Source organism: Podarcis liolepis (assembly GCF_965112155.1).
Source record: "Podarcis liolepis genome assembly, chromosome: 10".
In the NCBI taxonomy this organism is placed as follows: domain Eukaryota; kingdom Metazoa; phylum Chordata; class Lepidosauria; order Squamata; family Lacertidae; genus Podarcis; species Podarcis liolepis.
In genome coordinates, this window is record NC_139562.1 from 32,610,836 (window position 1) to 32,630,085 (window position 19,250).

At 41.0% G+C, this 19,250-nt stretch overlaps 1 protein-coding gene and 1 long non-coding RNA gene across 4 annotated transcripts in view; one reads left to right on the forward strand and one right to left on the reverse strand.

Annotated features, from left to right (window-relative positions):
* GUCY2C (guanylate cyclase 2C) overlaps window positions 1–19,250 on the forward strand; it is a 53,511-nt gene that overhangs the window by 30,444 nt on the left and 3,817 nt on the right. Inside the window, exons 17-27 of one of the 2 annotated variants that reach the window (XM_083462751.1) lie at window positions 1,170–1,302; window positions 2,014–2,151; window positions 2,871–2,959; window positions 4,551–4,642; window positions 4,822–4,980; window positions 6,416–6,608; window positions 7,231–7,405; window positions 11,306–11,404; window positions 12,057–12,151; window positions 13,032–13,163; window positions 16,161–16,486. In XM_083462751.1, the coding sequence (XP_083318877.1) occupies window positions 1,170–1,302; window positions 2,014–2,151; window positions 2,871–2,959; window positions 4,551–4,642; window positions 4,822–4,980; window positions 6,416–6,608; window positions 7,231–7,405; window positions 11,306–11,404; window positions 12,057–12,151; window positions 13,032–13,112 (1,254 nt within the window). In that variant the 3' untranslated portion in view covers window positions 13,113–13,163; window positions 16,161–16,486. Of the gene's footprint in view, window positions 1–1,169; window positions 1,303–2,013; window positions 2,152–2,870; window positions 2,960–4,550; window positions 4,643–4,821; window positions 4,981–6,415; window positions 6,609–7,230; window positions 7,406–11,305; window positions 11,405–12,056; window positions 12,152–13,031; window positions 13,164–16,160; window positions 16,487–17,560; window positions 18,570–19,250 lie in introns of those variants that run through there. The other variant, XM_083462750.1, reaches the window with a different exon arrangement.
* LOC310687573 lies at window positions 4,638–17,793 on the reverse strand. Of its 2 annotated transcripts, XR_014516470.1 has the most exons (6): window positions 17,727–17,793; window positions 13,468–13,595; window positions 13,056–13,127; window positions 7,820–7,912; window positions 5,814–5,893; window positions 4,638–4,903 (listed from the first exon to the last, which is right to left on the reverse strand). It is a non-coding gene; the product is annotated as an uncharacterized lncRNA (long non-coding RNA). The 2 variants fall into 2 exon arrangements; XR_014516469.1 differs by lacking the exon at window positions 13,056–13,127.

Genomic DNA, 19,250 nt, shown 5'->3' on the forward strand with positions numbered 1-19,250 from the left:
GTACTCTTCCAGAATAAGGGGAGAGAGGTAAAATGTTTCTGTATCCTCTCAGCCTATCAAAAGATCCACCAGACCTAATGAAGAAATAGGCTTTCACTCAGCCAGCTTCTATCACATATGGCTTTCTGTGGGGGGTGGATGGTGCAATCCATGTAGTTTAGCCCTCTCAGTGTGTCAAAAATGCCAGAAGAGAGGGTGTGTCAGGAAAAACAAGAAGCTGTAAGTGCAAGTCAGACTCGTTTTCATTTCCTCCTTAAAATGTGGTGTTTTGCTTGTTCTTCCACTTTTATTGCCTATTGGCATATGTGTATTTTTCACCTCCCCCAAAATTAAGATCCTTTCCATTGGAGAAGGAGTGTACAGCTTCCAATTTTTATTTTTAAATGGAGAGAAAGCTGAGGAGAAATAGGGAAATATGTTGTCCCTATGGTGGAAAGACAATCAGGTTTGTTGCTTCAGATCAATACTATAATAGAATACTATAATAGAATTGCAGAGTTGAAAGGGACCCCAAGGGTCATTCTAGTCCCACCCCCTGCAATGCAGGAATCTCAACTAAAGCATCCATGACAGATAGTCATCCAACCTCTGCTTACAAACCTCCAAGGAAGGAGAGTCAACCACCTTCCAAGGGAGTCCGTTCCTCTGTTTAACAACTCTTACCATCAAAAAGTTCTTTCTTATGTTTAGTTGGAATCTCCTTTCTTGTAACTTGAATCCATTGGTTCGAGTCCTACCCTCAGGAGCAGGAGAAAACAAGCTTGCTCCATCTTCCATGTGACAGCCCTTGATATATTGGAAGATGGCTTTCATATCGCCCTCTCAGTTTCCTCTTTTCCAGGCTAAACATACTCGGCTCCTTCAACCGTTCCTCATAAGGATGGAAGAGCCTGATAATCCTCTCTCAGCAGAGCCAATGGGGTGGGCCTGTGTTACCAATTCTGTTGCTGCTGCAGCCTCATGGAATGACTGCCGGGTGGCAGTTGCTGGAGGGAAGAGCTTGGTGGAGCTGATCTCTCAGCAGTGCTGATGGAAATGGTCCTTCAGTCCTCCGACTTCCTCTGCCGCAGCCAGATAAAACAGTCATTCCCCCTCCCTAGGAAACTTGGGGCAGACACTAAAATTAGGCAGTCACTTGTTGTTGTTTTTTGTCTCTCTTAATATCCTAGGGAATGTCCTACCTGCATTCCAGCAAAACAGAGCTTCATGGCCGCCTGAAATCTACAAACTGTGTTGTGGATAACCGCATGGTTGTGAAGATAACCGATTATGGCTGCAATTCTATTCTTCCGCCAAAAAAAGGTACATAAGGAAGATGAATTCCTCACTCGGGAATTCCTCATGAATATTTGTAGGCTGACTGCATCTTATAGGAGAACTGTCGGGAAATGTGGCATTAATATTCTGTTAAACTTAAGTTATTTCAGTATAGCACTATAGTTATGCTATGACTATATTTCCCCCCCAACTGCCTCCGCTAAGCCACACAGCACCACAGCTTGAAGCAGTAGTGTAGCTACGAGAATTCAACAGTGGTATGATGTGATTTCTGATGCCATCTGCATGAGGATCAGAAACAGTTGAAAGTGGAAGGTATGCCTGTGCCCAGGGCCAACCCTACAATTGGGCCGACTGAGGCAACAGCTTGTGGTGACAAATGTTGCCCAACCATTTCTTCTGAGATGCATGGCCAGCCATTCTCCTTTGCCTCAGGAAATAAAATGTATTGGGCCAACCCTACCGGTGCCAGTGTTTTGCTTGGTTTTAGTTCATTTCATAAATTTGGTAAATTGCTTTTTGCTGAGCCCACAAAGCAGTTTCCAACAACTTGCAATTAAAATCCACCTCATACTGTACAACAATAAAAGCAGCAGGACAGTCTAAAACCACAGAGCAGAACAACCAACTTTTCTAAAGGCTTGGAAAAAGAGACAGGTATTGAGTAGACAATTGTCAACCAATTTCATCTGCTTGTTTCTGTCACACACACACAATTCTCTCCCTCCTCCTCAGATCTCTGGACTGCTCCTGAACACCTCCGCCATGGTGACATATCTCAGAAAGGCGATGTGTACAGCTTTGGAATTATAGCACAAGAGATCATACTGCGTAAGGAGACCTTCTACACTGACAATTGTCGGGATCATAAAGGTAAACATTGTGTGTAATGAAAAGGCTTGATGACAGGGATTGCCATTTGCATTTGCCATTTAGTGGTAAAATGCAATTTTTCCTGGGGAAAGTTTGAACATGTGAAGGGGCAATGAAAGAGCATGGGTCAAGCCTTGCCCCTTCATTGAGGCTACATGCACTGGGCCAATGCCCCGCCCATGTGTCTGGCCTTTAGTTTAAAAGAAGCTGCCTTGCTTTCATGTTGGATTTCTACCTGTGGAGCATGTTAATTATAAATCTACTTAGACTTTCCAACATGGGGATAAGAACCTTGCTTGACCACAAATGTTCAAATACTTGTAAAAGAAATGTGGTGGGACACCCAGGATGTGAGATGGCTGGGCAGAGGGAGGGAGAAATAGGGGATGTAGATTCTTATTCCTCTTTTTCATCTTGCATCTTATCTTGGTGCCGTGCCGAAGAAATGCAGATATCTTCCTCAACCTGTCAGTTCACCCCAGTAGGCACTCTTAATTTCACATATCTCACAAATTGAAAAACCACCATATGCAGACCTCTATCAAAGAATGAGTGTGTTCATTCAGATCTAGGATTTTGGTCTAAGCCCATCTTGTTTTATATAATACGGCCTTGACACAATCTGCTTGCCTAGAAAAGCTCTGCTTCTTGTGTTAAAGTGTCTTCTTCATGTGCTGAATTGTTCTGTATGTTATATTTCCCCCCCTCTCCTGTTTTAGAGAAACTTTGCAGAGTAGAAAGCAATAAAGGAGCAAGACCTTTCCGGCCAGATCTTCTATTGCATTCAGAGGGAGAGAAAAAGCAAGAGGTAAGGCCATGAATAGTAAGAGGTTATACCCATGGCATGCACAGGTTAAAACTAGCAAGTTTGACAGAGAGGAGTGTAACCAACTTTTTTCTTCCAGTGTTTTGCCTTTACACCACATTAACATCTCCTATTAACAATTCCAATGCACAGAAGCCAATGTAATGAGCTTTCATACATCATAGTAGCTCCTGACTTAGCTGCTGGTTATTTTAACAGTTTAGAGTGGGTATGGTATCAGGGAGGGAGGGGTGCTATAGGTTAACTAAATAACACTGATTACCTGGCAAGTGTGACCTGCATTCTGATTGACTGAAAAAGTGCTAGGGAAAATCTGGGAAGTGATCAAGAGCAAAAATTACCAGAGTTATGCAGCCAGTTTAGTTAACATGCTTCACAACTGGCAGAAAAGATATGTGTTCTTTTTTGTGATGGTGGGGCAATTTCTGTTTCTGTTTGCTTTAAATTTAATGCTAAGGCCTTGCATAAGACTGATAAAGAGGTATTGTGCAAGACCTCTGCATTGTTGTTGTTGTTATTATTATTATTAATACAATGTCTGGATTGCTTTGTTGTCTGCTCTTAAATGGAGTGTGTGCCTTTGATCATGTGGCAAAGGTATTTGGGTTCAAATCTCCATTCTGAAAGGGAGTTGCCTTTTAGGCTCCCTAGGAGTGAGGATGTACAAATGAGCCTTTCCAAGAGTGACTACAGCTCCAGGCAAAATGGAGGCTGTAAGGAGAGGGAGGCCTTCTAGGTCTGTTTGGAATTACATTTTATTTCTTATAAATGCTGATCCTGTGCTGGACATGCACAAGATATTATATGGGACTATTTGGGTGTATCTTTTATGTTTTGTTCTGTTTTGAATAAAAATTTGTAAGTAAAGCTTGAATCAAACTAATGGGTCTGGACAACGTTTTAGTCCGAAAGGAGTAAGTATTTATGCATCCAGTTGCTTCAAGCTGCACATTATTAATATCTGCAATACTTTGAATAGGGCATCTGGCACTGGTGAAAATAGGACCCCCCCCCCCCGCGCTTTTGGTATTGATGGGCCACCAGAAAAAAAAATGGGATAGTTTGTGCTTAGGTGAGGATCAAAAAGAGATATAGGTGTGGTTATGGAGATCACCCACTAAAACTTCACCACACTCATTACAAACTGCTTACTATAATAAATAAATAAAGCACACTAACAAGCTTCCATACCAGGAGTGACTGCAGATGTAAAATGAGTTATTTTACTAATCAGATTTTCCATGGCAAAGGAAAAACCAGATTAAAACTGGACATGAGCAGCACCAATTCCACAATGAACTCCTATCTGGAATAGGTGACCAGCAGCAACCCATTACACCTGGAAAGCGCATGTCTACCTGAGCTTGCAAAAATAAGGAGTGGAACTTGGTCCTCCAGAGAGTGGCTGATTGAGTTATGAAAATGGTGGGAAGAAGGTTGGATATTGTTACAACATAGTCTTTGAAGCCAGTTTGGGTTGCTAAGGATTATGTGGTGGGGGAGCACTATTTTAGTTTTCATCATGGAAACCAAAATATCTAAAGTAGTCCTGTATTGGATTGTGCATCCCTAGGTATATCTGCTCGTGGAAAGCTGCTGGGAGGAAGACCCAGAGAAGAGACCAGATTTTAAGAAAATTGAGACTACCTTGGCTAAGATATTTAGGTATGAAAGTGATTTACTTTGATAGAAAAAAGTTCTGCTTAACCAGAATGATAGTTCAGAGGGAGAAGTCTGGCAGATTTCCACTCTGGCCACATGGCAGCCATACACTGGTGTCATGTACATGAACTTCCTGGTGTTGTCAGCCTTCAAATTCATCCTTGTCCTTACAACATTCCCAGCAACTACCACAGCCAAACCAATGAAAGCTACATGGACACCTTAATCCGACGCCTGCAGCTGTATTCACGGAACCTGGAGCACCTGGTGGAAGAGAGAACTGAGCTGTACAAAGCAGAGCGAGACAGAGCTGACAGGCTTAACTTCATGCTTCTTCCAGGGTGAGTGCTGTCCAATCAAACAAGAAATCACTGGGCAGGGGCGGGGCTCTAAACAAGTTATCATTATTGCTTATTTATAGGATTGTGTGCACCCCAGGCTCTGAGGAGCATGTGACTCAAGGGGTTCCAGCATTAAGCCAGGGTTTGGTTTCTTTGGAATGAAGGCCAATTGAGACTTTGATGCATTTAGAATATATGGCTTTGTTTACACATATACACAATCTGACCATAGGATAAAAAGCCTCACAATGTTGACACTCCAGCAGATCTTGCTTCCCTACTAGGTTTCCAGGCTCCACAAACCCATAGCTCTGGATTCAGCCCACAGAGAAATGCCAAGCATCTCTGTCCAGCCCAGCTAAAACTCACAAATAAAAACCCTAGCAGGGGTGATGTCAGGGGCACGCTATGTTGGCTGCAGCCTTCTGCAGGTGTGTGCCCAGCTGTGGGATTCTGCCAACCTGAAGCTCATTTACTAAATGTCTCTTACGTTTTGCCTTAGTTGCCCTTTACTAAAATGCTCCAACCTCTTAAGCATTTTGTAGGAAAGATGCTCCCTTCTTGGTAATCTTAGGTCACATTTTCTGGATCATCTGCAGCCTTATGTTCTTTTTTTAGAAGTTGTAACTAGAACTGCAGGCGCTCTGTTGTGTGTGAGAGAAAGACAGGCAGAGATTTAAATGATTGCTAAATAATGAAGGGCAAGTAGACAGAATAGTATATATGAACATGAAGTCAATCCAAGTTTGGTTTCAAGTTAGACTTGTATTTCCTGACATTGTGTTAACTACGGGTTTGAATCACATATCTGGAAAGGGCACAATTGGACTTACCCCATATCTTCAAGGAAGCGCTGGTCTCTGCCGGCATGGGACACAACTGCCTATAAGCTTTTGCCTGCCCCAGCCACCAGCTGCCATGGTGTAGCAGAGACAGAAATTTAGTAAAACAGAATAGAATTACACAACCTGGAATTCTGCCAGGAAACAGAACTTCCATGATAAGAGAAAGGAATTGTGTGCTTGAGTTTGTACATACAAATAAGCAGTTCCAACACCAGTTTCCAATTCTGAGCAGGTAGGTTAGAGTCAAGCAGAAGAAGGTTTGTCTCCTCAATTATAACACGAGCACTAATAGCTTATATATCTGTACAGCTGAAATGTCCCTGGGCATGAAAGAGGATCAAAAGGCCATCCTGTCAAATCTGCAAAACATGACCATCTACCCACTGACCTCTAACATGTTTTGAAAGGAGACGGAGTGATTGCCCATATCATTTGTGATTTAAAATCACAATTACTTAGAATGGTGTTGTCTTTTATCATTACCAGGATTAATAGAACTACTGTACTGCCATATATTTTTCTGTTTTTTAAAGCGCACTTTGAAATTGAGAAGCTTCATCCTATGATACTTATCTTCTTCCTTTTGACAGGCCTGTGGTAAAGTCACTGAAGGAAACTGGACGGGTAGAGCCAGAACTGTTTAAAGAAGTCACCATCTACTTCAGTGACATTGTAGGCTTCACAACCCTTTGTAAATACAGCACCCCTATGGAAGTGGTGGACATGCTCAATGACATCTACAAGAACTTTGATCAAATTCTTGACCCTCATGATGTCTATAAGGTGACCAGAACTGGGAAGAGAGAACAGAAGGCTAGGTAGAATGATTTGTGGTGAAAGGAGGGGGGTGGGGAGCAGAGCATTGCCACCAATCCTTTAAGGGGCTAATCCATTCTCTACCCATTAGTGTGGACGGGAAACATTGCGATAGATTTCAGAGGCAGAAAATTGAAAGTGCTTATGTTTGGGCAAAGGTCTGCAAGGCAACAGCGAACCTCATGTGCATGAATTTCCCACTGTGGAAACAGTTTAAGAGAGACAAAATAAAAGGCAGGAATTGGTTTCTTCTGAGACAGAAAGCAAAACAAAGCATATAAGAAAAACAAAAAATAAAAGGTAGTAGTTATTTTCGCTGTTTAAAATTGTTGTGCAAAATAGGGAAAAAGGCTTGTTTCTCTTTAACATTTTAAAAGAACAGTTCTTCACCTCAGAGAAAATCACAGTCATCTATAGATATTATACTGAGTACTATTTGTAACTCCAAATACCTGTGTAAACATGTTTGTTAATTGGGATGTGATAAGCATTCCCAAGCAGGAAAGAACAGGAACGTTCAGGTTTTTCCTATATTGGATTGCTCTTTCGTTAGATAAAAAAATAATGACTTTGGATCTTGTTTCAACAGGTAGAGACCATTGGAGATGCATATATGGTAGTAAGCGGTTTACCAAAGAGAAATGGCAACCGTCACGCAGTGGACATTTCCATGATGGCATTAGATATACTCAGCTTCATGGGCTCCTTTGAACTCGGACATCTTCCAGGTCTTCCTGTATGGATTCGAATAGGAATTCACTCTGGTATGGTGTGATATATATATCAAATATTTGATCAAAATAAAATAAAGGAATGAGGATGGGAAAGAAACTTGGGTTGGCTTCCTTTGACATAAGCCTACCCAATCTGCTTTTCCTGAAACTATATCCTATTTCCTGAAACTTTATCCTTTGAAATTTGTACTTTTCCAAATTTTGCAAAGCCATTCTCCAACTAAATACTGTGTTCAGAAATGAGTATATTAGGGGGGAGTGTGGATGAAAAATACATAGCGTGAAAATTATATTAAAAACCATAATATTAGGGGAAATTTCTTTATAATAGTAGGGAAAATATGCTTCAGTGCTTGTGGGTGCTTAGAGAATGAAATAAAACAAATGAAAAGTAAAGCAAAACACACAGAAAACCATGGGCCATTTCAGCATGGAACTAGGTACCTTTCCTGATGTTCACCACTTTTCTCTTAAAAGGCTTGATGATCACTCCCATGTTGGAGAGGTACAATGGATAGAAAATTCAATCTCTAGAGTCTAAAGCATTGGAAACAAGAAAAAAGTACAGTTACAAAAACACATACAGAATGTCATAAAATGGCATAGGAGGAGAATGTTGTGCCATTTGCATCGATTTACATACCAGCAGCGTCCAATAGTTACCACTTACCATCACATTCTAAAAAGTAATAGCATTAACAGTGGGCATATTATACAGGATACAAATCACATTTTACCAGGTACAAAAAAAATAATACAGAGCATCCACAGGAAAATGCGATATTCCTGAAATAGAATGCCATCTCAAGGGGGAAGTACTCTCATCGGCACGCAATAAATAACAACTAGAAGTTTGCAATGCTAAAAACAGATTTCTGAGATGACCCTTAGAGGCTCTATTTTAAAATTAATTATCAAAATAATTAAAGTTTCTGTAACTGGCTCAGCAGCACAGAAGAGATATAAGAGCAGGACGTCTACAGAGACCCTTATCACAAGCATTTTTGGGGGAATGCATCTCTTCTTCCTTCCCTTCCCTCCCCTGACCCCAGTGCTTACGTTTCAGTCACATAGTGTTCCACTAGAGAGAGTTATGCAGCAGCTGAACACAGCTGCTCTTCACTGTCTGCTATCGCTAATGGTTGCTTGGACAAAATATTCTACTAGCACCTTAAAAACCCCCCACAGAGAATGAAGAGCCTTCTGGAAATTGGTTGCTTTATAGTTCAGGTTGCCGTCCTTTGAGAGGAAAGGAAACAACAGATCAAAGACTGAAGTATGACTTAGCGAATAAATGTTTTAGGATATATAATTGTTTTCAGTTCTGTACAGTATAATAAGGGTTGATGAACTGTGTTAGTAGTGGCATTTTCAAAGGCAATCTTGTGGATCATAGGAAATGTTGGCTTAATGCACGTGTTCTGTTGACCCGTCGAAAACCCTTCTGAAACGAGAAGTCTCTTCATTTCCACTTTGGTAATTCTCCTATAACAGTGGCTGTCTAAATACTGCCCTTTTCACCACTCTTTAGAGGGTGATTTTGAACAGAGGAAATACGGAAGGAAGGTAGTACAGAGATGATACTTAAAACTTTTGTGGGTAGCTGAGAGTGGGAAGGGAGGCATTAAATCCACAAATGCTCCTACTGCCTCATAGCTTCTGTCCAGCTGGAAGTTAGTCACTCTGAAATTAATAGAACTACGTGCTACTGCAATTTCTAAGCAGTGAGATTTCAGGAGTACCAGGCGCACTTACCAGGGTCTGTGTTTTCTTTTGGGCAATGAAGCACTGTGGAGACTGTGGTGTCTTTATAATATATGGCTTATTTACACATACCTACAACCTGAGCCTAGATGCAGAGAGTACAGAGCATTCACATCCTAAGAGGGTTCTGTTCCTTCCATTGCCGGATTCGAAGAGACTCCAAAACATTGTGTCTTACCTTCTCTGCAGCATAAAACAGACAGCCCCCTCATGCTCTGGCCCCCGCTCCAGCTTGCAAGAGTGACACTTTTGTCCTGTTCCTTTACCTCATCGCCCAGTGCAATTTTTCCCTTCCTCCGGAACCACTGGCCTTTTCTCTCTGCTAACTATCTGTCACGTCAGGTAAGGGTTTCCCCCCATTTTCTGGCCTGCCCAGAGAGTCTCTGTTAATGGCCCTCTTAATGGGTTCATGGCTCGGCCATTCCAATGATGAACATTTGATGGCTTCCTTGATGGGTTAATGACCGGCCATCACCAGCCTTTGTTCTTCCAAAGCCCTAGCTGGATGGGGGCCTGTTACAAGCCCACTTTTGAGCTGGCCTTGCTCGTTAGCATAAACTAACGAGTTTCTGTGTTTGGCACAGTTTAATCAAACCTTGATTAATTCTAACTTTTACTAATTCCAGGATTTATGGGTGACTTGCACCCACAGATTCTGGCCCTGAAAATTTATAACATAGAACCATAGAGTTGAAAGGGAACCAAAGGTCCAACCCCTACAATGCAAGAATCTACAATAACTATACTGTATTGGAAGAGAGACAGGCATGCATACAGGAGAGGACAGAGTGAGTTGATTCAGCAGATGTCTGTAGCCTGTTGCAAGCCGTCCATCAACACCTTCATTTATTATTCTCTGTATTTAATAGCTGCAAGTCTGTTCTGGGGTGGGGTAGGATGCCAAGAAAAGCGATGGAGTTCATGCATCTACCAACTGCCTCTACCTTCATGATTTGACAAGTTCCTCCTCAGAAACAGTAGTCTTCGTTGCATCATAGAAAAAGTATCAGCAGTGGCATTATCTGTGGATGTGGGGGACAGAATAAAGCAAATCTGTGAAAGTGAATGCTAGGATCCGTGTGGCTATGCTTTGTGGCAAAGCTCCAGATTTGCCTTGTCTGGCTCCTGAAGTGTGGAGTATTGAACCAACTTAGTCCCTGGCTGTAGAAGCAGAGGGGAGCACTGTTTCAAAATCACAAATAGCAGTCTTTCATAGTGAATTCAATCTCTAGGTTGTATTCACTGCTCATCCTACTCAAAGTAGACCCATTAAAGTTAATGGACATGACTATGATTATCTTAGAGTCATTCATTTCAGTGGGTCTACTCAGGGATTAATGCAGCTTCCAACAAATTAAAGCATCAAACACAGTAAAACATCAATCATTAAAAACTTCCCTATACAGATGTCTTCTCTTCAGAGGTCTTCTAAAGGTCAGATAGTTGTTTATTTCCTTGACATCTGGTGGGAGAGCGTTCCATAGGGTGGGTGTGACTACCGAGAAGGCCTTCTGCCTGGTTCCCTGTAACCTCACTTCTAGCATTGAAGGAACTGCCAGAAGGCCTTTGGAGGAGCTGGAGTAAATTGAATACAGTCCCAGTTGTGCTTAGTTGAGCAGAAACAGCCCTTAGACTTCTTATGGGTAGTCTGATTTTCCTTGAAAACCTTTGCTGCTTATTGCTAGCCTTTAAACTCTGACATACAGGAATCCCTATTTAGGGAGTGCTGTTTAATCTAATTGAATATCCTTTGCTTGCTTCTATCAAGATATTTGGTTAAATAAGAAATTTTGTTGTATGTCTTCATTGTTTTGCTTGTCTATCTTATGATAGAATTGTCCATTTGTTGTTATTGGACATGTTTTTGTGATTTTGAAACTTTTGTATATCATCTTGTGTGTTTTTATCTTTATTACTTTGTTCCCTGCTCCAAGCTATAAATTCTGTAAATGAAATATACAGACATACTCAGGCAGGACTGACCTTGTACTGGCCTGGTCAGATCTTGGCACCTTGGAAATCTGATTCCTAATGAGTCACATTGATGACTTCAAATTAATTCCTGCTCAGTTTATGATGTGATCTTGAGAGTGTGTGGGCTAATCTTTTCCTAGGCAAACACTCCCTCTCCTTCTTAATTCCTGCTCTGTGCTTTATTGTTTTCAGGTCCATGTGCAGCTGGTGTGGTTGGGATTAAGATGCCTCGTTACTGCTTGTTTGGAGATACTGTGAACACAGCTTCAAGAATGGAATCTACAGGATTGCGTAAGGACAAATTCACATCTACACTACACATTACTTTTTAGGATCAAATCCAGAGCTCTTTACCCAGAAAAAACCCTATTTTATCATAATAAAGTAGAAGCTGACTGGTTGACCTTGAGCCAGTCACTTTCTCTGAACCATATAGGGATTGTGAAAATAAACTGAGAGGAGATGCACTACACACAGCACCCAGAGCTTTTTGGAGAAGGGGTAGGATAACATGTAGTAAATAATCACACCATTAGAAGGTTTTTCTCAAAGGACTGCTAGAGTTTCTATTTCTGCTGTATTTTAGGTGTATTTCTTAGTCCCCTCCCTCTGCTTGGTGAGACATCTAACCTTCCTTCCGGCTATAAATATTCAGATTAAAGTAGCCACAATAATTAGTTCAGGACAATCAGTCTGACTGAAGCCGGTAGGACAAGTCCAATATTACTTGAATGCCTTGAGGATTATGATGTCAGTTGCCTTGCTCTACTTGCAAATGCTATTCAGAAGATGAGCATATTTTTGAGACAATTGTGTCAGCTCATTTTTACTAATGGAACACAAGACTCTCATTATCTTAACTACATTATAGACTGGCACAACACAAAACCAAACATTTAAAAAAGCAAATTAAAACACTGTATGTTTGTTTGCATGCCTATAGCTCTACGGATTCATGTAAGTGGTTCCACTATTGCTATTCTCAAGAGAACAGACTGCCAATTCCAATATGAAGAGCGAGGAGAGACATATTTGAAGGTAACAAACAAATGCACGTCCCGGTGACCCACAACATTTTGCTGACATAGGCGAAGGACAAGATTTGTACTAACCTCCACTTCTATGCAGAGAAGCTGACTGGGCAGACAGTAGAATTTTATTTCAACAACATCCTCCACCGCACTGGGAGGCAGCAGGCTAGTTTAGGCTTGGAGGGGAGTGCAGGGCAATGCACATGGCAAATACAGTTCTGTCTTCCAACAACTTGCTGCCAATACTGCACACTTCCCACCATCTACCTCCTGAGGCAGTTGCCTCACTCTGCCTAATAGAAGGCTGACCTAACACATGCAAACACACACGTGCGTGTGTACACACATAGCATGTATTCAAATAGCCATAATTTTACAAAATCAATCTAGAGGTGGCACATATCTAAAAGGAGGAAACGTATTATTATTATTATTATTATTATTATTATTGTTATTATTATTATTATTATTAATTTTAAATTTCTAGTTAGGGCCATGATCCAGTGAATTTCATAGGTGGGTAGGCATTTGAACCTGCATTTTCCACATCTAGCCTGACTTTCTTGTTATCTCTAACAAGACTTGTTGCCATTGAGGCTAGACAAGATTCCTACATTGCAGGGGTTGGACTAGATGACCCTCAGGGTTCCTTCCAACTCTACAATTCTCTGATTCTGTGAACAGAACTGTAATCTCAGGTAGATTATTATGGTTTCTTTTCCATATGTATTGGTTTTAGTTTAAAACACCCAGTAGGAATATGCCTTATGCTCCCCATGTTCGTTAAGTAAATTATGCAAAGATTATAAAGTGCTGCAATATAAAGAATATAAAAACATACAATACAGCAATCTAATCTCAAAGTATTATTCCTTATTTTGTATTAGGGCAAAGGAACTGAGATTACTTACTGGCTGACAGGAGTGAAAGACCAGAAATACAATCTTCCAACACCTCCTTCTGTGTAAGTGATTCTTGGAGAGCTGGTTGTTAACAGAATGCGCAAATCAATATTTACAGTATCCTTTCTTTTCTCTCTTTCTGTGAATATCTTGTTTGGCGTGCACTTGGCAGAGATCAATATGGCAACTGTGCAAATGTGCATGGGGACGCATGCACATATCCTAGGATCTCATGAATCCTCAATGTTGTGCAACCCACTATTCTCCCTCCAGCTTCTCCCAATGGGAAAAACCAGTGGAGGATGGAGTGTTGCATTATGCACCGTTTGTGCCATGGCCAAACACACACCTTTATACTGCAGTCAATTTTTTTGTATTGAATAACAAGGTCTAAAAATTATCCTTATTCATTCACACTTACTCAAGCATACTAAAGCAGATGTCCAGTCTGAACATAGGTTGTGAAGAGGTCAGAGTTCAGGCGATGCGTCGCTACTAAATGAATCTCCAACATCCTAGGTTCACAATTCCTTGCGTTACTCTTTTCATCTGATATGACAAGTTATGTCTGGGTAGTGTTAATCAGTCTTATTTATACCCATATTTCTGGGAATAAGCTCCATTGAACTTGGTAAGACCTCCAAGTAAGCTTGTAGGATCACACTGTCAATGACTTGATAAAACAGATAACAATGGATGTTAGTCATCTAATTTTTACCCGGAATAGACCCATCAGAACTAATGAACATGACCCAGTTAGAGCCATTAATTTCAGTTGGTCTACTCTGAGTAAAACTTAGTTGAATACCCCCCCCCCCCCGCATAAAATTATTTAGCTAAAACATTTCAGCTTCTGCCTGCTTCATTAACAAATTTGGTTGGATTTAAAATCAGGCAGTTGGTAGTCCAGGTGTTCTAAGAACCCCTTGAGAACAGAGGGAGTTTCCAGCAAAGGAGAAGCTGTTCTATAAGTGGGATAATTAAAAAAATAATTAAAGGCAAAGGTAAAAGTTTAAGAATTATCCCCCAAGGCAAAGCCATGTGGCGTTATAGTTTTCAGTCTGTATCTATAGAAGTTCTCTTGTTTTATCTGCCCCAGAACTGGGGTTTTTTTCTCCACTGGAAATATTCCCAAGTCTGAAAGGTCAAAATGTTTTGTAACAGGTTGTTCAGGGGTGTTGTGTGTGTGTGATTGCTGCCTTAAGATTTCTGAAATAGGCATGAAAGACTGTAGTTGTTTTCCCAACATGCTGCAGATGGCATTCAGGGCATTTGCATTCTGTAACATATATTATAGAACTAAGGTGGTATTTTGGTTTATATAATAGGTCTTGCCAGTCATTCTGCTCTTGAAGATTAGTTTGCTTAGTTTGAAATCCAGCTGTGTTACAGATCTATGACAAAGCTTAAACAATTAACACAGTAATTTCAGGTCTCTCATGTCTTAACTCCTGGTGTGAACATCCTGCTACTCCTTACAGGCTTGCACACTGGTGTGTTGGGAGGGGCCCATAAGTAGGCAACACTTTGACCTAAGGTGAATTACACATGTGGGGCATCACCGCCTTTTTATTTAAAAAGCATTTCTAAACCACTTAAGTGTTTTTAAAATTGCTAAGCAGTGCACACACTACATACAATACAAACACAATATCCATTAAAACAAGCATGTTTTTAAAACACAAAAACATTTGTTTAGGTTTGCTCTTACAAAAAGGTAAAAGATTGGGGGAGAGAGTAGGATATATTTCCTTTATCCAATTCAATTCAATCATTTTTATTATTTGTTGCCAATGGCCATTACAATACAATATGAACACAAATCACAGGATATCACAGTTGACTGTTTTGAACAACATTTGGAAGTATACCACTGTGATTATTTTTTCTATCTGGCATCTTGATCCTGTGGGTCAATGAAAGATGTGATGTTAATACAATGGTACCTCTGGTTACAAACTTAATTTGTTCTGGAGGTCCATTCTTAACCTGAAACCGTTCTTAACCTGAGGTACCACTTGAGCTAATGGGGCCTCCTGCTGCTGCTGGGCCGCTGGTGCACGATTTCTGTTCTCATCCTGAGGTAAAGTGCTTAACCCGAGGTACTACTTCCAGGTTAGCAGGGACTGTAAATCAAAGTGTTTGTAACCCGAGGTACTACTGTACTGACATGCACCACTAAAGCTGATGTCTGTGTGCTCTTACTTAGTTTTTCAGGAAGCTTCTCTGCCTTTAATTTATGAGTGGTACAGCTTTGTTCATATGAGGTTATTCAAGGAAGGGGGAATGGGATCCTTTGCTCAAGTGACACTTTGCTCAAGTGTCGGATTATAATTCTTGGAATGTTTATTACATTTTTCTGTGCTGAGCCTTCCTTCTTTCTCTTGCATCAGTTGTTTCCCAGTCACTCTCCTTTTTATTTTTCTTCTTTTATAGAGCTGAAATATTAAGTACTGTATTTTTCATGTATAAGGCTAGGTTTTTTCCCTAAAAAATAATGTCCAAAATTTGGGAACATCTTATACATGGATAGATTTCTCCCCATTTTCTTAAATTGGAGTCCCTAAAAATAGGGGGCATCTTATACATGGGGGCATCTTATAGACGGAAGAATACAGCAATTCTTCACTACTTTGAATATCTGCAATAATAGGCTTCCTATATTAATGTTGTTGATATATTGATGATATAGATATATTTTATATTCCAAATAATAGAAGATACAGAAAGAGTAAAGGAAACAGAGAATAAAATTTGACAGCTGTTTTCCCCAGATCTAGAAGCTAAATTTTGGCTGGGCTTGACTTGGTACAGTAAGGGATATTATCCATGTCGAAGACAAGTCCAGCTAAGCCTCTGATATAGATCTGAGTGTCACTAGCATACTGCCATAATACTAGAACTCAGGGGAGTTCAATGAAACTGAATGTTGGAAGAGTCAGGATAACCAAAAGAAAGCACTACTTCATACAGTGCATTGCTAAACTATGGAATTTGCTTCCACAAGAGGTAATAGTGTTAACCAAATTGGATGGCTTTAAAAGAGTAAACAAATGCATGGAGGTTATGGCTATCAATGGCCAGGATCACTGTGTTCTACCTTAACTGTCAGAGGTAGTATGCCTCTAAATACCAGATACTGTATAGGGAATTGCAAGCGCCATTGCACTCAGATCCTGCTTGGAAGTTTCCCATTGGCACCTGGTTGGCCACTGAGAACAAAATGCTGGATTAGATGCACCCTGACCCAATACAGCAGGCACTTCTAGGTATGTTCTTAAATAGGGCAAATCTAATCCTCTCTCACTAGGCTGTGGCCCCAGTCCAGATCACACAATATATCTGAGCTGCTAAACGCAGAGCAAAAACACTTGTAGCTGCAAGTTTTCCTCTCTATAGCCAATAGGAGCTGAAGGGAAAGAGACTTAGCTTGGGGTTGCGACATGAGGGAGGGGGTTAGAGTTCCCCTATACTGAAGCCCTGGGCTTAGTCCTTCCCCTATATAAATAAGAATTATAAATATAAGAATTAGTCCAGGAAGCTATCTGTGAAAATGGTTAAGTTGCACCATTTCTACCTTGCTTCCATCCTACATACTGGGCTTCCACAGACATCCTTGACAGGAAATTCCCTATATTGTGCTGTGTAGCAGCAGAGATGGGTGACATTCCTTCACTACTCATCTGCAGTTTTGTTTTCTGCTCCCTATGGAGGTGTCAAAACACCATTTAACTGATATACATGTCAAACCTCAAGGCCGTTTCTTGAGGTCATAAGATGATTGGAGGATTCAGCTGCCCCAACGTGCCTCACCTCTTGGTCCAAAGAATTCTTAAATCCAATCATGTGCTTTGGAAAATTTTGAACATCCAACTTGGCCTTCACTAGCATTCCGATTTATGAGCATTTAGGTGCTGCATAGTAGATAGAAACTATCCTTTAAATTTGGTTTGTGATGGCGCTCTTTGTCTGATCTCTGTTTGCCCCTAACTAATCCCCCAGTTTTTATTGCTCTCTGATCGTAAATAAATCTTTCTTCTATTTGGGATTTTGACTGGTTGATTTTGTAAGCTCAGGGGGTATTCCTCTCTCATATGGCATTACTATTTTATGTTACTTGGGTAAACCAAGGACAGGCTGGAGTCACCTTGCAATAATGAGGGGATTACAGGTATAGTTGGTGCTTGTTCATGTCCTGGTTTGTGGATATTCCAGAACCTTTGGGACCTTTCTGACCAGAGGTTAAGGTTCAAAGGAAGTAATGCCAGTGGAACTCCTAAGGAAGGTGGCAGTCCTTGGAAGTTGGTTGCAGTGATGATCTGAAAAATTCTCCATCAAGAGCTCCAAACAGAGAGCTCCAGAATAATGTGTAGTTGGCCTTCAGCATTATGAACGGATTTCAAATATCAAGTAAGGAGGGTTGAATAGAGGAATCTTTGAATGCCTTATAATTAAGAATCATAGTAAATATATCTCTCGAGTCACTTAAACCAATTTTCTCCTTCTATTTCCAGGGAGAATCAGCAGCGTTTGCAAGCTGACTTTGCTGAGATGATAACCAATTGTCTTCTGAAAAAGCAAACAGAAGAATTTCAGGTGCGAGAGATTACACGTGTGCCTAGTTGTCGCAAAGGCACTCTGGAATACCTGCAGTTGGCTACAGAAAAAACCAGTACCTACCTGTAAAACTGGATAAAGAGCACGACCCAAGAATCCCTGAAAGTTAGATGTAAATAATATAAGACAAATTTTACACAATCTACATATTTGCAGTATTGTATGGGTGGATTGAGGACAGAAATGTGATCCTACCTTTGAGAGTTAATATTCTGCAGGAAGAACGTTCTTTCTACTACATTGGCAAAACTGCAAATGACTCAATGCAAGATGCTTCTTGATGAATTGGAAGCTTTACTGGTATACCGCTTCCTAAAATTGAGGAGGAAGGAAACAGGGCAGCTCCCCTGAGGGCACCTCCCTTCACATCCAGTCTGGTGCTTGTGGGCTAAAGTAGCAGTGAAGGAAGACAGCAAAGCAGGCACCTGCACAATGCAGATACCATTTTTGCACTATGATAAAGTGCAAAAGTGGATGTCAGAGGGCAGTCCCATTCTTGCTATAGCCTACATTGTCATGGATACAGCTGGAGTGAGGTCTGGTGTAATTTAGAGGTACGGGAAAACTGCATCTGACAAATATTCTGTAAGCCACTTTGAGAATTGGGGGAAGTGTTTTACATAAAACAAATAAGCAAGCAGTACATGCGCTGTATAAAACTGACTATGGGTCACATTCTAGCCAGTGTAAAGTTTTATAATCATGTTATACTTCAATTATTAGAGACCCATTTAAGCCACAGTCCATGGGTATAAATATGCTAAGCCAGAAAAAATGACATTTTGGATAGCGTACCTGAATATATTTGGCAGTAACCCTCAATATCATGGGCAAAGGCTGCAATGGAACAAATAACTGAAAGCAGAAAGCAGTTAAATTGAACAAACTCCATAGCTGTATCGTATTGTGGGGAAATGATTGCTTGTACATGAGAGCATGAGCAAAGTTCTTATTGTTACAGGGTGATTTCATAGCTAGAAGCATCCTTGGAGCATGAACAGCGCGTGAACAGCTCGTGCTGTCCCATATGATTGGCTAACGTAGCATGGCCTGATCGCTCGCATGGTCTAGTACCAAGGTCTTTATCTGCTGGCTAGAACAAATTGCTTGGCTTGTATTTTTGTATCTTTCTATTTCACACAATAAAAGCTGTGCTGCATTAGCCCTAGAGCAGCCATATTTCGGAACCTACCATGGTGTGAGACTGATTTTTCTTTGGATGCCGAGCTGCAACTCGACAATTGGTGCCCCGTGTGACTGCCTTCGGACTTCACGTTGTTTTTCATTATTCAGCACTCACCAACACGTCGTTCATCCACGTAGTGGATCCCTGGTGAGTGCTCCCGTGTGACTGCCTTCGGACTTCACGTTGTTTTTCATTATTCAGCACTCACCAACACGTCGTTCATCCACGTAGTGGATCCCTGGTGAGTGCTCCCGTGTGATTTCTTTCGGACTTCATGCTGTTTTACAACGTTCAGCCTCACCTCGCCCAACAGGGCTGCAGACGCGTCGTTCATCCACGTAGTGGATCCCCGGTGAGAGCTCCCGTGTGAATGTGATTCTGGACTACGTTACGGACTTATC